Genomic DNA, 25,264 nt, shown 5'->3' on the forward strand with positions numbered 1-25,264 from the left:
ATCAAAACTGACACACAAATGTGCAATTATAGAATTAGTGGACAAGGATACTAAAGATTACTACAACTGCATTCCATCTGCTTAGTAAGCTATAAGAAAATGTTACATGCTCAGTAAACACATAGAAAATATAAAAGTATCTGAGACAAAAAATACACTAGAGAGAATTAACATCAGATTAGATGTTGCAGAAAATATTATTGAACTTGAAGACACGGTAATACCAAAATGAAACACAACAGGCCTGAAAAAATTGAAAAGAGCCACAATAAGCCATGAGACAAATTCAGGTAGCCTAATATAGGTCCCAGAGGGAATGAAGGGAGACAGATGGCCTAAGAGATATGTAGAAATAGAAACATCAAAATTTTTCAAAATTCTGACCAATCACAAACCCAGATACAAGAAGCTCCATGAAATCCAAGCACAAGAAACACAAAGAAAACTATACAAAGGAATATCATAGTCAAATTGCTGAAAACTAGTAAAACAGGAAATCTATAAAGCATCCTCCCAAAATGACACATTATGTACAGAGTGGGGGAAAGCCCCATTTCACTGGAAACAGGGGAAGCAACATAAAAATGGATCAGATATTTAAATACTAAAGGAAAAACTTCTTCCTTCAGAATTCTTAACACAACGTAAATACCTTTCAAAAATGAAAGCAAAATAAAGACCTTGCCAGATATATAAAAGTTGAAAGAATAAAATCAATAGAACAGCACTACAAAAAAATGTTAAGACATTCAGGCAGAAGGAAAATGATATAGGATGGATCTGGATCTACACAAGAAATAAAGAGAACAGAAAGTGAGAAATACACTAGAAAAATATAAAACTTTTTTCTTATTAAATCTCTTTAGATTTACTTTTAAAAGCAAAAATAATACCAATACATTGTAAAGAAGTAAAAGGTATGACAAAACTGGCAAACATGTATACTATAAACCCTAAAGCAACCATGAAAATAACCCAACTAAGAGTTATTGACAATAAGTTATAGCCAGTAAGACAATAAGTTCAACTAAATGATAAGAGACTCAATAAAAAAAAAACAGCAATAGTAAAGTCACAGGATACAAAATTAATATACAGAAATCTGTTGCATTTTTATACACTAATAATGAAGCACCAAAGAGAGAAATTAAGTGAATAGTACCATTTGCAATTGCACCAAAAATAATAAAATACCTAGCAATAAACTTAACTGAAGAACTGACAGACTCTGAAACTATAAAATACCAAAAGAAACTGAAGATGACACAAACAGAAAGAAATTCCATGCTCATGGATTGGAAGAACACATATTGTTAAAATGTCTATATTACCCAAAGCAATCTACAAATTTATTGCAATCCCTATCAAAATACCACCAGCATTTTTCACAGAGCTAGAACAAACAATCTTAGAATTTACATGGAACCACAAAAGACCCTGAATAAACAAAGGAGGTATCACAGTTCCAGATTTCAAGTTATACTACAAAGCTGTACTGATCAAAACGGTATAGTATTAACACAAAAGCAGACACACAGATCAATGCAATAGAAAATCCAGAAACGAACCCACAACTGTATGGTCAATTAATCTTCAACAAAGAAGGAAAGAACATGCAGTGGAAAAAATCTCTTCAACAAATGGTGTTCCAAAAACCAGAGAGCAACATGTAAAAGAATGAAACTGGACCACTTTCTTATACCATACACAAAGACTCAAAATGGATTAAAGACCTAAATATGAGATGGGAAACCACTAAAATCCTAGAGGAGAACATGGGCAGTAATCTCTTTGACATCAGCCATAGCAACGTTTTTCTAGATATGTCTAGAAACAAAGGCAAAAATAAACTATTGGGACTACATCAAAATAAAGAGCTTCTGTACATTAAAAATCAACAAAACTAAGACAAGCTACTGAATGGGAGAAGATATTTGTAAATAATATATCCAATAAAGGGTTAGCATCCTGAAATATATTAAGAACTTAATACAACTCAATACCCAGAAAACATATAATCCACTTAAAAAACAGAGAGGCCCTGGATAGACATTCTTCCAAAGAAGACATATGGATAATCAACAGACACATGAAAAAATGTTCAACATCACTAATCATCAGGAAATGCAAATCAAAACCACAATGAGATAACACCTTACACCTGCCAGAATGGCTAGAATCAGAAGGACAAGAAATAAGTATTAGTGAAGATATGAAGAAAAAGGAACCTCTCACACTGTCGGTGGGAATGCAAATGGGTATAGCTACTGTGGAAAAAAGTATGGAGGTTCCTCAAAAAATTAAAAACAGAATTACCATATGATCTAGTAATTCCACTATTGGGTATTTACCCAAAGAAAATGAAAACACTAATTACAAAAGATATATGCATCCCTATGTTTATTGCAGCCTTATTTATAATAGCCAAGATAGGAAAGCAACCCAAGTGTCTACCAATAGATGGATTAGGAAGATGTGGCATATATATAATGAAATATTATTCAGCCATGAAAAAGAATGGGAACTTGTCATTTGCAAGGATGTGTATTCTAAATATAAAGAGATTAACTACATACTGAAATGGAAAATTTTCAAAAGGAACAAGGGACTTATAACACAATATTCAAAATATTCAGGATACAACCCCAAATTACTCAGCAAACTAAGATAAGGAAAATTTAAACTCTAAAACCATAAAGAAAATCCTCAGATGCCAAATCAAGATGACACAGATATTAGAATTATCTAATAATGACTTTAAAGGAGCTTTCATTAAAAAAGTGCTCTAGTAACAATCAATCATGAACACTGACAACTCAATAGTCAATAATAATAGACGGAGATCTTTAACATACTTCCCTCCATAACTGATATAACTGACATAAAAATCCATGTTAAAGATATAAAGAGGGGCACCTGGGTGGCTCAGTCAGTTAAGCAACTGCATTCGGCTCAGGTCATGATCTCAGGGTCCTGGGATCAAGCCCTGCATCAGGCTCCCTGCTCAGTGGGGAATCTCCTTGTCCCTCTCCTTCTGTCCCTCCCCCTGCACATGTGTGCTCTCTCTCTGTTTCTGTCTCAAATAAATAAATAAAATCTTAAAAAAAAAAAAAAAGGATATGAACAACAGGGGAGCCTGGCTAGCTCAGTCAGTAGAGCATGATGTGACTCTTGATCTCAGGGTTGTGAGTTCAACTCCTACACTGGGTGTAGAGATCCCTTAAAAAATAATAATAATAAAGTTTTTAAAAAGATATCAACAACGAGGTGACCTGGGTGGCACAGTCAGTTGAGCATCCAACTCTTGGTTTCAGCTCAGGTGTGATCTCAGTGTCCTAGGATCAAGCTGGTTTTGGGTTCCATGCTCAGCACAGAGTCTGCTTGGAATTCTCTCTCCCTCTGCCCCTCCCACTCATGTTCATGCACGATCTCTCTCTCTCTCAAAATAAATAAATAAATCTTTTTTTTTTTTTTCAAAAAAGATATGAACAATATAGGGGTGCCTGGGTGGTTCAGTTGGTTAAGTGTCCGACTTGATTTTGGCTCAGGTCATGATCTCAGGGTTGTGAGTTCCAGCCCTGCATCAGGTTCCACACTGGGCATGGAGCCTGCTTAAGATTCTCACTCTCCTTCTTCCTCTGCCCCTCCCCCACCTCTCTCTTTCACTCTCTCTAAAAATAAAATATGAATAACATTATTATAATATGCACAGAAAGCTACACCCATTGAACACACAATACACATTGTTTTTAGTGCACACATGCATGTAGAACGTTTGCTAACATTGGCTACAGTCTAGCCCACAGAGCTAGTGCCACCAAAATTTCAAAAAACTGAACTCAAATTCTGGCTCCAAATATGTTTGAAAATTTTTAAATGCTTTTCTAATTATCTTATGGGTCAAAGAAAAAATCCACAATGAAAACTAAAACTCTTGTGAACTATATGGTAAAGAAAATACTATACTTCAATTTGTAGGTTGCAACTAAAGTTATGACTAGAGGTAAATTTGGAGGCTTAAATACAAAGATTAGAAAAGAAGACTATCTAAACACCTAGGGAGAACTCAGCCAGCACAGGCTGGGCACAGAAAGCATTAATCATAAGGGTAAAGACTTCATTACATCAAAATCAATAACATCTATAAATCCAAAGACACTGTTAAGACAAGCTACAGACTGGGAGTAAATACTTGCAACACATATATCACACAAAAAACTAGTATTCAAAATATATAAAGAATGCATGTAAATTGATGAAAAAAGACACACAACCCTATAGAAAAATGGGAAAAAGACTTTTGAACTGACACTTCACAAAAGAGGATATCCATGTGGCCAATAAGCATATGAAAAGGTGCTCAACAACATTAGTTAACGAGGGAAGTCAAAACTACAATGACTCGGTTCCTTCCACGATTTAGCTATTGTGTGGAACCAAGATGCCCTTCAACAGATGACTGGATTAAGAAGCTGTGGTCCATATATACAATGGAATATTACTCAGCTATCAGAAAGAACGAGTTCTCAACATTTGCTGCAACATGGACGGCACTGGAGGAGATAATGCTAAGTGAAATAAGTCAAGCAGAGAAAGACAATTATCATATGATTTCTCTCATCTATGGAACATAGGAACTAGGAAGATCGGTAGGGGAAGAAAGGGATAAAGAAGGGGGGGTAATCAGAAGGGGGAATGAAGCATGAGAGACTATGGACTCTGAGAAACAAACTGAGGGCTTCGGAGGGGAGGGGGGTGGGGGAATGGGATAGCCTGGTGATGGGTAGTAAGGAAGGCACGTATTGCATGGTGCACTGGGTGTTATATGCAACTAATGAATCATCGAACTTTACATCAAAAACCAGGGATGTACTGTATGGTGACTAACATAATATAATAAAAAAAATTTTTTTTAAAAACCCACAATGACTATACTATACCTTGGCTAATTGAATTTAAATTAAAAAATAATAAACAAACAAATAAATAAAATAAAATAAAACCACAATGAGATACCACTATACGCCTTCCAGAATGGTTAAAATTTAAAAAGACTAACACCACCAAGTGTTGGCATACTTACAGAGGAAGAGTTAACTCTCATACGTTACTGATTAAGAAAACAAACTGGCACAAACATTTTGGAAAAACATTTGGCCTTATTTAACAGGGTTGAAAACATGTATACTGTACACTCCATCAACCTCAATCCTAGGTATAAACCCAACAGAAAAATGTGCACGTGTGCACTAAAATATTCACAATAGCTTACTGTAATAGCCCAATAAATGAACAACCAAGCATCCATCAACAGAAGAGTGATACATTGTGAAATATTCATCAAATGTCATAGTACACAGCAATGAAAATGGCCAAATTGTAGCTACACAGAAGAACACAAAAGGAAAGCTATTGTATAATTCTATCTAAATAAAGTTCAAAACCAGGTAACACTAACATAGGGTTTTAGAAGTTAGTGATTATCTTTTTTTAATTATGTTCAATTAGCCAATATAGTTTTTGATGTAGTGTTCAACGATTCACTAGTTGTGTGCAACACCCAGAGCTTGTGGAAGAGGGGTGGTGTAGTGATTTGGATGGAATGTGAGGAATTTCTGGATTGCAGGCATCATTCTATTTCTTGACTGGAATAGTAGTTAAATGGGTGTGTTCACGTTGGGTAATTCAGTGATATGTACACATAGGTATGTATATTTTATATGTATGTATTTTATATTTCAATTAGAAACTTTAAAATGAAAAAGTAAATAGAAATTTAAACTACCTGACTGAAGTTTGTGTAACATGACCTGGAGACACAAAGAGAAAACTAGTAAATTGTAGTTGAAAATAGATTTCAAAGAGATTACTCACCAGTTCTAAAAGAGAAAAAGACATGCTGGTCAAAGAAACAAAAATAAGAATGGTACAAAATGAACCATTTGAGGTGGAAAGAAAAGGGTTTAATGTGAAGTAAGACTAAGGAGAAACGGTGGTTAGGGAAACCAATGAGAGGATTTCTGCAATAGCTGGATGGTAAAAAATCAGAAAGAGCTTGTACTAGAAAACAACATTCCTACACGTGGAGAGAAAGAAACAGAATTTAGAAAACAGATAACTACTGTGGACGTCTACATAACATTTCCTATGTACTACAGCCAGTATCTCTTGAATCATTGCCATAACCCTATGTGGTAGGAGAATTTTTACCTCCATTTTACAGTCAAGGCACAGAGAAGTTAAGAAACTTACCTAAAAGTTATAGAGGCAGGATATGGCAGCATTCTAAATATTATCTATACTATACTATACCATACCATACTATACTATACTGATAAGATTGAAGTTTCAAGCCTGGGTGATTTGGGGGATGATAATTTCATTAGCATATCCAGGCAACCTGGAAGGAGGGACAGTCCCTTGCCCCAGAAAAGAATGATTTTTCTTTCTATAATTTTCTGTCTTCATTAAACCCAAGCATCACTGTCCCTTCAGGAAACACAGCATATTTCCTCACACCAATACAAGATCAAACTACATTAAGAATAACCTGATATGTGGAAAAGAAAGCTGCTGAAAGAAGTGTGTGCAAAATTCCAGAATATGAAGTTAATTATGTACATATTCATTTCCACTGATTTCTACCACCCAAATATTTCTTAAACTCTTCCTTCCTTTGTTCTAAACCACCCTGACTTAGGCCCTCCCTGCTTTTCTCCCGCTCTGTTATAATTGCCTCACAATTGGTTCCACGTCTTCAGCCTCGATATCGGAGTCAAACTTTATGGGAGCACACTACAGCCTATAGGCCAAATCCAGCCCATAAACTACTTTTGTATGTCCTGTGAGCTAAGAACAGTTTTTGCATTTCTAAATGGTTGAAGAAGAAGGAGGAAGAGAAGGAGGAGGAAGAGGAGGGGGTGGGGGAGGAGGATGACGATGAGGAGGAAAGAAGGAGAGGAGAAGAGGGGGAGGGGGAGGGGGAGAAGGGGGAGGAAAGGAAAAGGATATGTGACAAAGATGCATGTGGACCACAAGCCTAAAAAATTTACTGTTCTGTGCTTTCTGCAAAAATCTTGGCAACCCTTAATCTAAGTCAAGCTCCCCCCACTTCCTTTCCAGAGTCATTCTTCTGCTAGCAGCACTGATAGGAACACTGATAGGATACTGATAGTCTCAAAGCCCATCCTCTGGGGCTGTCTCCCCATTGCACAGACCAAGCATCACACCCTCAGTACTTTAAGAATAACTTTTCCACACCTGTAGGTATTTAATATTATAAAAGTAACTCAGTTTCCTAATATCTCCTCAACTAAACCTTTAACAACTAGTAGGTAGAAACTGTGTCCTCTCTTTTTAACTCCCATTTGTTGAGTGCTTACTATAGGTGAGAGACTGACCTAGATACTTTTTAAGATTAAATGTCACTTAATCCCCCTGATAACCCTAGACATTTGGTATTATCTTCAATTTACATCTTAAGAAACAGGCTCTGATCACAGAGTTAATTATTGGTGGAGCCAAGATTTAAAGCAGAGCTCTATCAAAGTCCTTGATAAAAAGTAGGTAATTAATAAATAAATGAACAAATTAACGGATAGATGGATGAGTCAATGGTTTTCTCTCTGACTCTAGAGCCACGGTTTTTTACAGTATGGTCTTAATTTGACTTAACATTGAAATTCATCTCAAATCTTGGAATTAAAGTATATCTTAAATTAGTCTAACTTAAGAGCTTATATGATTATTTCTTTGTTGCCCATTTTATTCCAAAAAGGATTCAGGACATTTAATATATGACCTTTCTCCATAATATTCATGTTAAATAGTCATTCAGTCAATAAATCTACAGGCCAAATTAAGAATTTAGATAAAAGTAGAACATCAGAAAATTTGTATATTTGTATATTGCTATTGCAATATAACTATTCACCACTGCTAAATGTATAAAACACAAAATCTGTTCCACAGGCCCAAAATGCCACAAAGAAAGTGAAGTTACCTTTAATCTCTTTTCCTTTTCCGAAACAATGGTCCTGATGAGCGTAAGTTCAGTTAGAGAAAAGATAAGTAAAATTATCAAAGGGAAGATATGTATAAAAAGCGACAAAAAACTATCATTATAATAAGCAGGGGATGGAAACCTCCTAAGATAAATGAAGACATCATTAAACAATTGTTCTACAGCTCTGCCGTTATGGTACGTCATGATGGCCTGATCTACGACATGCTGCAAAAGCAGGAACCCTTCTCTGATGTACCCTAAATGAGAAAACAAAGACGGTCAAGTTCAGTATACCAAGAAACAGCCAGGCAAACACAGAAGGCAATTTGGGTAATTCAAAGCTTTTAACTCAAAGAACAAAATAATTTCCCAAAACCTATAGTGATTTGGAACACAAACAGATAATAAATAACATGGAATTGTATTACTATCTTCCCAAAACTAAAATACTACATGAAAATGATAGTTGCTTTATGTAATTTTATCAGCCAAAATAAATGAGAATTCAATACCAGACATACCAGACATATAAATAGAAGTGATGCTCAAAATAAGATGTGATACAATCCTATTTACAATAGCATCAAAAAGAATAAAATATATAGGAATAAACTTAACCGAGGAGGTGAAGGACTTATACACTGAAAACTACAAAACATTGCTGAAAGAAATTAAAGATGACACAAGTAAATGGAAAGAAATTCCTTGTTCCTGGATTGGAAGACTTACTGTTGTTAAAATATCCATACTACCCAGAATGATCTACAGATTCAATGCAACCTCTATCAAAATCCTTGTGATGAGCACCAGGTGTATGTATGGAAGTGCTGAATCACTAAATTGTATACCCAAAAGTAATATTACACTGTATGTTAACTAACTGGAATTTAAATAAAAACTTAAAAAAAAAATCCCAATGGCCTTTTTTGCAGAAACAGAGAAAACAGTCCTAAAATACATATGAAATTGCAAAGAACGTTGAATAACCAAAACAATCTTAAGCAAAGAGAGCACTTGCTCTTGTGAGCTGGAGTCCTCACACTTCCTGATTTCAAAATATAATGCAAAATTACAGTAATCAAAAGAGTATTGGTATAGTAGCAGCATAAAGACAGACATAGAGACCAAGAGAACAGACAGTCCAGAAATAAATTCTCACATATATGGTCAAATGACCTTCAACAAGGCCACCAGGGGAAAGGACACTCTCTTCAAAACAAATGGTGCTGGATAAACTGGATATCCACATGCAAAAGAATGAAGTTGGATTCCTACCTTAAACTGCACATAAAAGTTAAATCAAAAGAGATTAAAGACCTAAATATAACAAAACTCGAGAAGAAAACATATAGGGCAAAAGCTTCATGACATTAGATTTCGCAATGGATCTCCTAGATATGACACCAAAAGCACAGGTGACAAAAGCAGAAAACAAACAAATGAGAAGACTTCAAACTTAAAAGCTTCTACACAGTGCACAGTGAAGGAAACAATCAACAGAGTGAAAAGGCAACCAATGGAATGGGAGGAAATATTCACAAACCATATAACTGATAAAGGGTTAATATCCAGAATATATAAAGAGGGTTCTTGAGTGCTTCAGTTGATTAGGCATCAGACTCTTGATTTTGGTTCAGGTCATGATCTCAGGGTCCTGAGATACAGCCCTGTGAGGGGTTATGCACTCAAGCAGGGAGTCTACTTGAGGATTCTGTCTCTCCCTCTCTCTCTGCCCCTCCCCCTGCTCACATGTGCACTCTCTCTCTCTCAAATAAATAAACAAATCTCGGGGCGCATGGGTGGCTCAGTTGTTTAAGCATCTGCCTTCCGCTCACATCATGATCTCGGTGTCTTAGGATTGAGCCTTGTGTTGGGCTCTCTGCTCAGCACGGAGTTTGCATCACCCTTGCCCTCTGCCCCTCCCCCCACTCATGCTCACTCCTCTATCTCAAATAAATAAGTAAATAATCTTTAAAAAAAATGAAAAGTATACATATATACAATGGAATATCACTCAGCCATCAGAAAGAATGAATATCTACCATTTACATTGACATGGATGGAACTGGAGGTTCCACTTACTTAAGTGAAGTAAGTCAATCAGAGAAAAACAATTATCATATGGTTTCATTCATATGTGGAACATAAGAAATAGTGCAGAGGACAATAGGGGAAGGAAAGGAAAACTGAATGGGAAGATATCAGAGAAGGAGACAAACCATGAGAGACTCTGGACTCCTAGAAACAAACTTAGGGTTACAGAAGGGAGCAGGGATGGGGTAACTGGGTGATGGGTACTAAGGAGGGCATGTGTTATGATGAGCACTGGGTGTTATACACAACTAATGAATCACTGAATACTACATCAAAAACTAATGATGTGCTCTATGGTGGCTAACTGAATGTAAATAAATAAATAAATAAACATACAGTTATTACATTAAAAAAATACATGGAAGCAAAAAAAAAATGAAAACACAACAGTCTGAAACCTTTGTGATGCAGCGAAGACAGTCCTAAAGGGAAGTATATTGCAATATGAGCCTAATTCAAGATGCAAGAAAAGTCTCAAATACACAATCTAACTTTACTCCTAAAGAAGCTAGAAAAGGAACGGCAAATAAAGCCTCAGGCTGGCAGAAGAAGGGAAATAATAAAGATTAGAGCAGAAATAAATAATATAGAAACAAAAAAATTACAAAATTAAGAGATTTCAGATTAATGAAACTAAGAGCTCATTTTTCAAAGAATTAATTCTTCAAAAGAATTAATAAAATTGATAAACCCATAGCCAGATTTATCAAAAAGATAAAAGAACCCAAATAGATAAAAACATGAATGAAAGAGGACATATCACAACCAACACTGCAGAAATACAATTATAAGAGAATACTATGAAAAATTATATGCCAACAAACTGAGCAACCAGGAAGAAATGGACAAATTTCTAGCAACATACAAATGACCAAAACTGAAACAGGGAGAAATAGAAAATCTGAACAGACCCATTACCAGCAAAGAAACTGAATCAGTAATTTAAAATTTCCCAACAAACAAAAGTCCAGGGCCAGATAGATTCCCAGGGGAATTCTATCAGACACTGAAAGAAGAGTTAATATCTATTCTCCTCAAACTGTTTCAAAAAGTAGAAATGGAAGGAAAACTTCCAAATTCATTCTATGAGGCCAGCATTACCTTGATTCCAAAACCAAAGATCCCACTAAAAAGGAGAATTATAGGCCAATATCCCTGATGAACATGGATGCAATAAAATATTAGCAAATTGAATTCAACAGTTTTCAACGGAATTTCAACATTTAATGAATTATTCACCATGATCAAGGGGGATTTATTCCTGGGCTGCAAGGGTGGTTCAACATCTGCAAATCAATCAGCGTGATACACCATATTAATTAAAGAGAGGAGAGGAACCATATGATCCTGCCAATAGATGAAGAAAAAGCATTTGTCAAAATACAGCATCCTTTCTTGATAAAAACCCTCAACAAAGTAGGGATAGATGGAACGTACCTCAGCGTCATAAAGGCCAACAGCTAATATCATCCTCAATGGGGAAATACTGATAGCCTTTCCCCTAGAGTCAGGAACAAGACAAGGATGTCTGCTCTCACCACTGTTATTTAACATAGTACTGGAAGTCTTAAGTTTGTCTGATTAGACAACAAAAATAAATAAAAGGCATCCAAATTGGCAAGGAAGAAGTCAAACTTTCACTATTTACAGACAACACAATACTCTATGTAGAAAACCCAAAAGACTCCACCAAAAAATTACTAGAACTCTTACATGAATTCAGCAAAGTTGCAGGATATAAAATCAAAGTGAAGAAATCTTTTGCATTTCTCTATGCCAACAACAAAGCAGCAGAAAAAGAAATCAAGGAATTGATCCCATTTGCAATTGCACCAAAAACAGTAAGATACCTAGGAATGAATCTAACTAAAGAAGTAAAATATCTGTACTCTGAAAACTGCAGGACACTTATGACAGAAACTGAAGAGGACACAAAGAAATGGAAAAGCATTCCATGCTCATGGATTGGAAGAACACGTATTGTTAAAATGTCTGTATTACCTAAAGCAATCTATACATTTAATGCAATCCCTATCAAAATGCCACCAGCATTTTTCACAAACCTAGAACAAACAATCCTATAATTTGTGTGGAACCACAAAAGACCCCGAATAGTCAAAAAAATTGTGAAAAAGAAAAACAAAACTGGAGGTATGAGGATTCTGGATTTCAAGCTGTATCACAAAGCTATAGCCATCAAGACAGTATGATACTGGGGGCGCCTGGGTGGCACAGCGGTTAAGCGTCTGCCTTCGGCTCAGGGCGTGATCCCAGCGTTGTGGGATCGAGCCCCACATCAGGCTCCTCTGCTGTGAGCCTGCTTCTTCCTCTCCCACTCCCCCTGCTTGTATTCCCTCTCTCACTGGCTGTCTCTATCTCTGTTGAATAAATAAATAAATAAAATCTTCAAAAAAAAAAAAAAAGACAGTATGATACTGGCACAAAAACAGACATATAGATCAATGGAACAGAAGAGAGAAGCCAGAAATGGACCCACAACTATATGGTCAACTAATCTTCAACAAAGCAGGAAAGAATATCCAGGGGGAAAAAGACAGTCTCTTCAATAAATGAGGTTGGGAAAACTGAAAAGCAACATGCAGAAGAATGAAACGGGACCACTTTATTACACAATACACAAAAATATATTCAAAATGGATGAAAGACTTCAATGTGAGAAAGGAAACCATCAAAATCCTAGAGGAGAACATGGGCAGAAACCTCTTTGACCTCAGCCGTAGCAACTTCTTATTAGACATGTCGCTGGAGGAAGGGAAACAAAATAAAAACTGAACTATTGGGACTTCATCAGGATAAAAAGCTTTTGCACAGGTTAAGCAAACAATCAACTAAAACTAAAAGACAGCCTATGGAACGGGAGAAGATATTTGCAAATGACATATCTGATAAAGGGTTAGTATCCAAAATCTATAAAGAACTTACCAAATTCAACACCCCAAAAAACCAAATAATCCAGTTAGGAAATGGGCAGAAGACATGAATGGACACTTTTCCAAAGAAGACATCCATATGGCTAAGAGACACATGAAAAGATGCTTAACATCACTCAGGGAAATACAAATGAAAACCTCAATGAGATACCACCTCACACCCTCAGGAGGGCTAAAATTAATAATGCAAGAAACAACAGCTGTTGGCGAGGATGCAGAGAAAGAGGAACACTCTTGCACTGTTGGTGGGAATGCAAACTGGTGTGGCCACTCTCGAGAAGAGTTCAGAGGTTCCTCAAAAAGTTAAAAATAGAACTACCCTATGATCCAGCAATTGCACTAGTAGGTATTTACCAAAAGGACACAAAAAAACAGATCTGAAGGGGAACATGCACCCAGATGTTTATAGCAACATTATCAACAATAGCCAAACTATGGAAAAAGCCCAAATATCCACTGACTGATGAATGGATGAAGAAGATGTGGTATACATATATAATGGAATATTACTCAGCCATCAAAAAGAATGAAATCTTGCTATTTGCAGTGATGTGGATGGAGCTAGTGTATATAATGCTAAGTGAAGTAAGTCAGTCAGAGAAAGATAAATACCATATGATCTCACTCATGTGGAATTTAGGAACAGACAAACATATGGGAAGGAGGAAAAGAAAAAAGAGAGGGAAACAAGCCATACAAGACTCTTAAGGATAGAGAACAAATGGAGGGAGGTGGATGGGGGATGAGCTAGATGGCTAATGGGGATTAAAGAAGGCACTTGCTGTGATGAGCACTGGGTATTGTATGTAAGTGATGAATCAATGAATTCTACTCCAGAAACCAACATCGCACTCTCTGTTAACTAATCAAAATTTATATTAAAAAAATAATAATAATTTAGAACCATAAATATGCAGGCAATGTTAGTTTATAGAGATGAGTCTATTAAGTCAGCAGAGCCAACTTTTACTAACTAAGACGATACAAATGCAAGGATACACACTGATAAAGTTCAAAAATGCTCTATATGCTTGCTTTTACAATAAAAAACTCAATTTTAGGGGCGCCTGGGTGGCGCAGTCATTAAGCGTCTGCCTTCGGCTCAGGGCGTGATCCCGGCCTTCTGGGATCGAGCCCCACATCAGGCTCCTCTGCTGGGAACCTGCTTCTTCCTCTCCCACTCCCCCTGCTTGTGTTCCCTCTCTCGCTGGCTGTCCCTGTCAAATAAGTAAAAATAAAATCTTTAAAAAAAAAAAAAAAAACTCAATTTTAAAAATGCACTGCCACAATGAATAAACTTTTTCTCTCATTGAAAAAAATGATTCACACACGTTGCTAGCTTGCAACCAAAATATTAATGTAAGGACGCTGGAGGCCTGCTCACCAGGATCTCCTCCATCATCATCAAATGGGTTCCTGGGTTCTACAGAAGGTAACTCTGGAAAGAGAAGATGTGTATTCCATCCAGTATCTTTTAAGGAGCTTAGCAAATTTGAAGATTTCTCAGTACCTGCACCCAAACGCAGATGATATTTTACCTAGAATAAACAATAGAAAGCAAAAAACATGTTAGACCAATGAGCACTAAAAAGCATGTATGAGCAGTGAAAGGAAAAGAAAATACAAAGCTAAAATTTGTCTGAGCAATTCAGGATTCTAAATGATTAGAAATGGCAGTATCACTGACACAAGGGACAAGCAGCAAGCCTCAGGTGCCATAATCACAGTCAAAGTCTGAAATCAATTAAATTTATATCTCTGCTCTTTCATCTTCAGGCATTTTGCCTCTGAATTACAAAGATGCCAACAATGGTACCTTGATCATTACAAATGTATTTTTCTACACCCACAACTGGCTTGCCTAACTCCGTGAGACCTCAAACAGTTCTATTAATTTTCTTTCCTATTATGTTAGCCAATTATGGTAAAGATTATCTCCCTCTTCAAAAAGTAACTAACAGAAAAGGAAAAAGCCCAGATATAGGGATAATAAAATTTAAATGTAGAATGCTGCATATTTTAAACAAAATTTAAATGTAGAATGCTGCATATTTTAAATAAAATTTAAAAGTAGAACGCTGCATATTTTAAATATTACATGAAAAGTAAACGATACATCTAGAGAGCTGACCCAACCTCGGGGTAAGTAAGAGTAGATCTGAGTAGCCTGACAAGGCAAGAGGCTACAGTTGCCAAAGGTCAGTAGAGGCCGAACAGAGAAGTCCGTGTGAGAAGGAACAGGCAAGTACACCAAGTCTAGGCAAACATTCATACAATTCAGTAATTCAAAAGCAACACTGTAAGTAGCTACAGCATGCTTGAATATTATTAATACACAGTTCTTGACCTCAAGGAACTGACCACGTGCTCAGGGAGCAGAGAAGAGAGACAGGGAGACTTTGGATAGGTAGTTACAGCAATAATTTTACAGACATTAATAGTAAGAGTTATCCCAGACAAAGGCGGACAGGCAGAACATCAAAAGGAGAGAGGATAATGTGATCAAAGGCAGAGAAGCAAGAGATCACACAATACATACAAACAACTACTAGGGGTTCAACATTGCTAGAGCATGAAGTTCAAAGAAAGAAGAGGCAACACGAGGCTGGAGGGCTATTCAGAAAACAGGTCACTGATGACCCTGTACTCCACACAAAGGACCTTCTGTAGCTCATGGAGAACCCCTGGAGTGTTTCACACAGCACAGAGACATGATCTTTCCTATGTTCTTAGTGCATCATGGTGTTACCTATGATAAAGAGAGGTCTCACCCAGGAAAATCAGCTAAGTTACCAAAGAGTTGGTTCTGGGGACAGGGAGGGTACAGGAGGTCATGAACTCAGAAAACATAAGACATTCTGTTTCATAAATTGTGGGAAAAAAGAACAGGCACCAGGGGAAATAAGCTGGGGAAAATCTTGTCAGGTATCCATTCTAAATGCTAGACACAGCGAACTGTCAACAAAAATGAAGCTTGTACTGCACCAAAGTTATTTGAAATTTGAGTCAGAGGCTCTATACATACCAATGAACCTGTATCACCATCAGCATATACTTTTGAAGCAGTACTTACTGTAAAGTAGGTTCAGCTGGGGAAAGTGAGGAGAGGAAGGAATAGAAAGAAAGGCTACCTACCATCCTTCCGGTGATTTTTCTTTCTCCTTCCTTCCTTCCATTAGCAAACACTTGTATCCGGAACAGGATTAGGCTCTACGCATAAATACTATAGTTTGATCATTTCCCTCAACCCTGGGTGGCTCATCTCTACCATGTGGTAAAGAGACACACCAAGTCACCAAAGTTCAAACACTATCCATTTTCTCTCCTTGAGGGATGTTATCAGAGTCTTCCTTGGGGTCTGTCCTAATTCTGACGCAACCTGGAAAACTCTAAAAGCTGATACTAGAGATTTAGAAGAGAAATCAGGTAGTTCACTCAAAAGAAAGAAGTCTTTCATGTTGGAATCTCTACTGCTATATATGTATATGCCTTTATTTTAAAGGCCAAACTAACACTTCAAGGACCTCCAAATGAGTTACCGGTGGGGTTATAGAAGCTTCCCTTCATGCCAACAGTGATAATCAAGAATTCTGAAAGTTAAAGCAATTTCCTCTTTGGAGACATAAAACAAATACATTAAAACATGATACAAAGTACAAAAAAGGAGGCATTCACCAAAGCAAAAACAAGCAGCAGGTGGAAAGTTCTATCAAGAGGGTGTAAGAACTCCTGGAGTTCACAGTCCTAGCAAAGGGAGCTACCTCAGCTTAAAAGAGGTCCAGATATTAGTGAAGTGTTTTTGTTTTTGTTTTTGCTTGTAACTTTCATATAATAGCTTTGTTATAAAAGTCACTTCAGATACAAAGTTAGAATGGCAATTACACTTAAAATTAGCTCATTAAAAAGTTTAAATATATTACAGATATGCACTACCTGAAATTCCAGAAGGAATTTAAGCAGGGAATAGACATTGCCAGCCATCTTTTTTACCCAGCTACATTGTTATTTTCTTAAGCACCATTTGCAAGACTGGAAACATCTGCTTGGTCAGGGAGATTAATAAAGTGAATATCCTTACTAAAGCTCCTGTTACTCTATTTTCTGAATATAAGACCATAAGGCAGCAGATAAAAGTTTTCTCCTCATGTTATACATTAGTATAATGTAATGGTTAAAAGCACAGGTATTAAAATAAGTTGGCACGGGGACACCTGGGTGGCTCAGTTGGTTAAGCGTCTACCTTCGGCTCAGGTCACGATCCCACGGTGCTGGGATTGAGTCCTGCATTGTGCTCCCTGCTCAGTGGAAGCCTGCCTCTCCCTCTGCCTGCCACTCCCTCTGCTTTATGTGCTCTCTTTCTGACAAATAAATAAATAAAATCTTTAAAAACAAACAAACAAGCAAACAAACAAAGCTGGCACAGGATTCAAATCCCTGTACTGTTATATACTAGTAGTTAGGATCTTGGGCAACTTACAATCTTTCCCATTTATAAAATGGGGAGGTTACCTGTATCTCATTAAATCTCTAAAATCTAACATATAATTATAAAGTCTTTAGACAAAAATTTCTTACCTGAAGTGGCAAACTGTCATCGCTGTGTTTGAAGTCATGATCAAATACGATCGCAGCCAGCACCTGAACCTTAGGCTTCCTTTCATACTCGACGTACTTCTCAAACTCTGCTTCTGAAGAAAAGCCTCGAACTGCAGAGAGAAAATCTCACTAAGTCATCACATAAATGGAACACGTCTAATGATTATCCCTATCTGTACACGAATAACATAATCCTTGTTGTAACACAATACATTTTAAAACATTATTACTCAAACATTGACAGTACAGATGACCTAATGGATATCTGCGATACACAAAAATTCTTGTGTTTTATAAAAGTTGGAACACATTATAAACAATATTTAATCATTACAATAATTACATTAAGGTAAACTATGACAAGCGGAACTTTTTAATTGTATTTTGAAATCCAGGGATTAAAAAAATTTTTGAAAGGAAATAAGTGACAAATTATCTCTGCAGAAAGTGTATTTCAGGGGCGCTTGGGTGGCACAGCGGTTAAGCGTCTGCCTTCAGCTCAGGGCGTGATCCCGGCGTTATGGGATCGAGCCCCACATCAGGCTCCTCCGCTGTGAGCCTGCTTCTTCCTCTCCCACTCCCCCTGCTTGTGTTCCCTCTCTCGCTGGCTGTCTCTATCTCTGTCGAGTAAATAAATAAAAATAAAAAATAAAAATAAAAAAAAAAGAAAGTGTATTTCAAAAAATAATAGTAGAATAAATTGTATTCTAGAAAACAATTGTATAATTTAAATTAAAAATTAAAAAATGGAAGTAGTGGTTACTTTTCTTATTCACAAATTAATCTCTATGAAATTAAAAAAAACCACACTCTCAAAATGACACGCACACAACGACACACATACAGGTAACTTAAATGACTAAAGTTTTTTCTTAAAAATTAAAATATTTCCAATGTAAACAGGTTATTGAAGTCTTCAATAGCCTCTCTACAAGAAAACATAAATAATTAAGGAGAGAAGTAAGATTTTTAAAATAAAGTCATATAACATGTGCAAAGATTCTTATTGTAAAGATGTCATTTCTGTAAAAATTGACATATGGAGTTGATATAATTCTAGTAAAAATCAAAACAACTTGTTAACTAACTTGGATTTAAATAAAACAAAACAAAACATAATAAAATATCAATCTTCTAGAATAGATCTCAAGAGAGCTGATGGATATGTTATTTAGCTTGATTGTGATAATGAAGGTATATGTATATCAAAACATCATATTATATGACCAAAATATATACATACAGTTTTTATTTGTCAATCATAAATAAAATACAAATAAAACTGGTAAATAAAATTTAAAAAATAAAATAAAATACTTCCCCCAAAAAATCCAAACATTTTTTATGAAACATTACAAGCCAATTCTAAAATTTATATGGAAACACAATGGGTAAATATCAAGGTGTATTAAAAGATGAGCTTTTGGGGCATCTGGGTGGCTCAGCTGATTAAGAGTCTAACTCTTGATTTCAGCTCAGGTCTTGACCTTGGGGTTGTGAGTTCAAGCCCTGCATTTGCTCCATGCTGGGCAAGGAGCCTACTTTAAATAAAAAAAAAAAAAAAAAGAGAGAGAGAGAGAGATGAGTTTCATCCCACTATATTACTAGAAAGAAAAACCAAACTACAGAAGAGTTTATATAGTATGCTCTTGTATAAGAAAGGACAATAAGGAATAGAAAGAAAAAATATATAGACACACATACACAGACTCACACACATACCCAGAAATACATGCATACATGTAGCAACATTATTTTTGTCAAAAGAAACACAAAAAGAATAAATCAGGCACTAACAGTATTGGTTACCTACAGTGGGTGGATGAGAACAGGCTAGAAGGGATTGTAGAGGCAATGCCAGTTCTCTAATTATACATTTTAATACAAGTTTGACTTTCATTTATTGTTAATCTTTTACATACTCAAAAATAAAGTTAAATCAACACAGAGGGGTATAATTACTAAAACTTAATAAGAATATAAGTGAATCCTAAATAGATATTAAACTGATAACAACCACAAGAAGAAAGAAAAAGAATTAGCCCAAGTAAATTTTAGGCACAGTATGTTGACAAATACCCCTAGCTGAATATAGTCTAAGAAGAAAAACAACTGCAAAGAAATCTTGTAAGTGTGCTAGGGTAGTAGTACGTAATATAAGTAATTCAGAAATACTTTTCTGTAAGATAGGGCAAATGAGTACATTGATGCTGCTAGGATCTAGGGCTCTGTGAGGGAAAGGAGGTACAAATATATAATGAGAGAAGGAAAACAAGAGGCTTATATTGTTGGGCTGGCATTGAAAGTATCAACATAAACTCATGATTTTTAAAAAAATCCTACATCTGTCTACTAGAAGAGTCTAGAAGCAAAGACACCCCAGTAGTAATGAGTACACTTAGTACTTGTTTTTCCCTATGTTTTATTGTGGGGAGGCAGACACACTGAACACATTTACAGAGACCTATCAGGCCCTGAGGGGAGAAGTAAACAGGAGGCCAATTCTGAAACACTTATAAGTGGGGGGTTAAGTGGTGACCTTTCTACTGGCACCTTCAGGAAGGGACATTGGTAGCAAAGGGAGGGGTTTTGTTCCTCTCTCTCTCTCTCATCTTGTTTTTCCCATATCTTAGTTTCTTAATACCATCCCTAAAAAAAGAGGAATTAAGACTGCTTCATTGATTGAATCTAGTTCTAGGGCACAGAAAATACAAGGTGTTCAGCCTGAACAGGTAGTTCTGTTAGAAAGTGAAAGTGCTCAAATGCTGACAAACATACATCAAAAGGACATTGCTTAAAAAAAAAAACAAAAAACCCACTGGCTAAATCTGGGATGATTTTAGAATCAAAAATCATCATCATCATCATCATCGTCAAATGATTACATCATTCAGAATATGTTCTCTCACATAATGCAATTAAGCTAAATCTAATAACAAAAATATAACTAGAAAAATTCTAGTTATAGAATTATGGAAATTAGGCAATATACTCTTAATAACTCATGGAATAAAGAACACAAAATAGACTAGTGTCTTGGGGTGCCTGGGTGGCTGAGTCAGTTAAGCATCTGCCTTTGGCTCAGGTCATGATCCTGGAGTCCCAGGATCGAGTCCCACATTGGGTTCCCTGCTCTGTGGAGAGTCTGCTTCTCCCTCTGCCCCTAACCCGGCTCATGATCTCTCTCTCGCTTTCTCTCTCAAATAAAAAAATAAAAATTTTAAAAATAGACTAATGTCTTAAACATGCATGTAAAATTTCTTAACAAAATATTAGCAAATAAAATTCATAGAATAAACCCAAGTAGGAAGAAATGGATGCCTTCCTGGAAACTTACAAACTACTAAGAATGAAACAGGAAGAAATAAACAATCCGAATAGACCAATAACCAGTAACCAAATTGAAGCAGTAATCAAAAACCTCCCCAAAAACAAAAGTCCAGGACCAGACAGCTTCCCAGGGGAATTCTACCACACATTTAAAGAAAAAATAATACCTATTCTACTGAAACTGTCCCAAAAAATAGAAACAGAAGAAAAACTTTCAAACTCCTTCTATGAGGCCAGCATTACCCTGATCCCAAAACCAGGCAAAGACCCCACCAAAAAGGAGAATTACAGACCAATATCCCTGATGAACATGGATGCCAAAATACTCAACAAGAGCCTAGCTAATAGGATCCAACAGTACATTAAAAAGATTATTCACTACGACCAAGTGGGTTTTATGCCTGGGATGCAAGGTGGTCCAACATTCACAAATCAATCAACATGAGACAGCACATCAATAATAAAAAAAAAAGATAAGAACCATATGATCCTCTCAATTGATGCAGAAAAAGCATTTGACAAAATACAACATTCGTTCCTGATTAAAACTCTTCAGGGTAAAGGGATAGAAGGAATATCCCTCAATATCAGAAAAACCATCTATGGAAAGCCCACAGCAAATATCATTATCAATGGGGAAAAGGTGAGAGCTTTTCCCTTAAGATCAGGTACACAACAGGGATGCCCACTCTCACCACTATTGTTCAACAGAGTGCTAGAAGTTCTAGCCTCAGCAATCAGACAACAAAAATAAATAAAAGGCATTCAAATTGGCAAAGAAAAAGTCAAACTTTCTCTCTTCGCAGAAGACATGATACTTTATGTGGAAAACCCAAAAGACTCCACCCCCAAATTACTAGAACTCATACAGCAATTCAGCAATGTGGCAGGATACAAAATCAATACACAGAAATCAGTTGCTTTTCTATATGCTAACAATGTAATTGTAGAAAGAGAAATTAAGGAATCAATTCAATTCACAATAGCAACAAAAACCATGATATACCTAGGAATAAATCTAACTAAAGAAGTAAAGCATCTATACTTTAGAAACTACAGAATACTTATGAAAGAAATTGAGGAAGACACACACGAAAAATGGGAAAACGTTCCATACCCATGGATTGGAAGAATAAACATTGTTAAAATGTCTACCCGGCCCAGAGCAATTTACACTTTCAATGTCATCATCCCTATTAAAATATCATTGGCATTTTTCAAAGAACTGGAACAAAAAATCCTAAAATTTGTATAGAACCAGAAAAGACCCCAAATCACCAAGGGAATGATGAAAAAGAAAAACAAAGCTGGAGGCATCACGTTGCCTGACTTCAAGCTATATTACAAAGCTGTGATTACCAAGACAGCATGGTATTGGCACAAAAACAGACACACAGACCAATGGAACAGAACAGAGACTCCACAAATGGACGGATGTTGTATTTTGTATTTTCCAACAGTTACTTTACCAGTTACTTCCTGTCAAAAGATAGAACATACCAAGTATTGGTGAAGATATGGAACCGAAACTCTCAAACGTTTCTGTAAATCTAAATAGTTACATCCCCCACGAACCAACAATTTCACTCCTAGCTATACACCAAACAGAAAGGTATATATATGTTCATCAAAAGGTTCTTATAAAAATGTTCATAACGGCACTACTCATAATAGCTCAACTCTGGAATCTACCTAAATTTTCATCAATAACATATAGATTGTATAATATTAACATAATGGGATACTACAGAGAAATTAGTGACTTATGATCTCACACAACAGTTTGGATGATTCTTTACAAATATAATGCTAAGTGAAAGCACACACATAAAAACTACATAATACGTACTGTATATAACACAGAGTGCTATAATGGCACATACTGAATAGCTCCATTTCATAAGGTGAAAAGCAGGCAAAGCTAATCTAAGGTCTTAGATGTTAAAATAGTAGTTAAATTTGGGGGAGTCATAACTGCAACTTGGCACAAAGGAAGCTTCTAGGGTCATGAAAGCACTCTTAGAATTACAGATTCCTTATTAACTACAAAGAGGAAAACTGCCTTGACAATGGGAAGTCGGTGGAAATCCATTTTACTAAAATGAGCAAGCATGATGTCACCAACCGAGGAACAAACTGGTAATATGCTTCCAAAAGTGATTCACTAAGAAGATCTTATAAGAAAGATGTAATATTTTCAACACAAATGATCAAATTGAAACTAAATGTAAGGAAACAATCAAATACAAATTAAGACGCTTCTGCAAAATAATTGGCCTAGTCTTTTAAAAATATCAATGTCATTAAAGACAAAACAACAACAAAAGCAGTCTAAGAAAGTACTCTAAGCCAGAGGTCAGCACATTATGGTCCTGTGCAGGTCAAATCTACCCTGCAGTCTGTTTTGGTATGGGCCTGTGAGCTATGGATCTTTTTTACATCTCTAAAGGGCTCTTAAAGAAAAAAAAGAATATTTGATAGAAACCCCATAGCCCATAAAACTTAATATATTTACTATCTGGCCCTTTACAGAAAAGTTTGCCAACCCCAGTGAATATTTAAAAATCTCTAACTGGGGGGTGCCTGGGTGGCTCAGTCAGGGAGCGTCTGACTCTTGGTTTCAGCTCAGGTCATGACGTCAGGGTCCTGGGGATCAGGCCCTGAGTCAGGCTCTGTGCTTGAGGAGCAGAGTCTGCTTAAGATTCTCTCTTTCCCTCTGCTCCTCCCCCGACTACATTCACTTATATCGCTTTCTAAATAAATAAATAAATAAATAAATAAATAAATAAAATCTTTAAAAAAATCTCCAACTGGATCCTGAATTACAAAAAAGGAAAAAAAGCTCTAAAGAACCTCATTAGGACAATTAGGAAAATATAAATATTGACTGTATATTAGATATCATCATATCAATTTAAAAATTCTCGAGTATAATAATTGTTATGTTGGAGAATGTCCTTATTAGGAGATACATACATACAGTTGAAGGTGACATGTCATTAATGCAACTTATTCTCAATGGTTCAGAAAAAAAATTAATTATGATGATATTGAAGCAGTGATCAAAAACCTCCCCAAAAACAAGAGTCCAGGGCCTGACTGATTCTCCGGGGAATTCTACCAATCTCTTCATAATTAATTGGTCTGTTTAGACAATCTCAGAATTAACTTAACCAGAGAGGTAAAGGATCTATATTCTAGAAACTACAGATCACTGTTGAAAGACATTGAAGAAGATACAAAAAGATGGAAAAACATTCCATGCTCATGGATCAGAAGAATAAACATAGTTTAAATGTCTATGCTACCCAGAGCAATCTACACTTTCAATGCCATCCCGATCAAAATACCAATGACATTTTTCAAAGAACTGGAACAAACAGCCTTTAAATTTGTGTGGAACCAGAAAAGGCCCCGAATCGCCAAGGAATTGTTGAAAAGGAAAAACACAAAAAACACTTTAGACATCACAATTTCTAACCTGTAAAATTGACAAGTAAACTCTCTTTCACCATCTCAGTAATATTTTTTACCACATCACTTGTAGAAGGCACATAAGCTAATTCATATTCACGGCTCGTATTAAAGAAGAAATCAGGCGGGATCAACAAAGGAATAGGCTTGAAAACAGTAACATTCTGAAACGTTTTCTTTATATCTCTGCGATGAAGCAAAATCAGTAGAGAGAAGAAGAATGTCATGGAGATTTCCACAATTAAAGACATTATCTTCCTTTTCTGCAAAAGAAACAGAAGGATTGTGATAATTAAGAGTCTACATATGTGTATGTGTGTGTGAATCTATACTCTTATGCATATATGTGTATACAATTTAAACATATTATTCAGGTCTGTTCTACAATACGAATGGTTCTCTAGCCTGTCTTTTTCACCCTTTTCCACATTTCATTATCTATTCTATTGATTTATCCTATGGGTACTCTTAAGAGTTAGAATTGCTACATTAAGCCATGGAACAAAGGGACAAAAAAAAACAAACAAACCCATAAACTAAAATGAAGTGAAAGGGGCGCCTGGGTGGCACAGTGGTTAAGCGTCTGCCTTCGGCTCAGGGCGTGATCCTGGCGTTGTGGGATCAAGCCCCACATCAGGCTCCTCCGCTATGAGCCTGCTTCTTCCTCTCCCACTCCCCCTGCTTGTGTTCCCTCTCTCACTGGCTGTCTCTATCTCTATTGAATAAATAAATAAAATCTTGAAAAATAAATAAATAAATAAATAAATAAATAAATAAATAAAAATAATAAAATAAAATGAAGTGAAAAAGCTAT

General features: G+C 36.1%; 1 protein-coding gene across 1 annotated transcript in view; it reads right to left on the minus strand.

Annotated features, from left to right (window-relative positions):
- LOC123778824 (phospholipid-transporting ATPase ABCA3-like) overlaps window positions 1–25,264 on the minus strand; it is a 142,940-nt gene that overhangs the window by 117,383 nt on the left and 293 nt on the right. The window contains exons 2-5 of the mRNA XM_087869913.1: window positions 24,458–24,713; window positions 17,626–17,756; window positions 14,435–14,588; window positions 8,003–8,262 (exon numbers count right to left, since the gene is read on the minus strand). Of these exons, the coding sequence (XP_087726039.1) occupies window positions 8,003–8,262; window positions 14,435–14,588; window positions 17,626–17,756; window positions 24,458–24,713 (801 nt within the window). The remainder of the gene's footprint in view (window positions 1–8,002; window positions 8,263–14,434; window positions 14,589–17,625; window positions 17,757–24,457; window positions 24,714–25,264) is intronic.

The sequence above is a fragment of the Ursus americanus genome, chromosome 2 (genome assembly GCF_024610735.1).
Source record: "Ursus americanus isolate L20-20 chromosome 2, mUrsAme1.1.p, whole genome shotgun sequence".
Lineage (NCBI taxonomy): Eukaryota > Metazoa > Chordata > Mammalia > Carnivora > Ursidae > Ursus > Ursus americanus.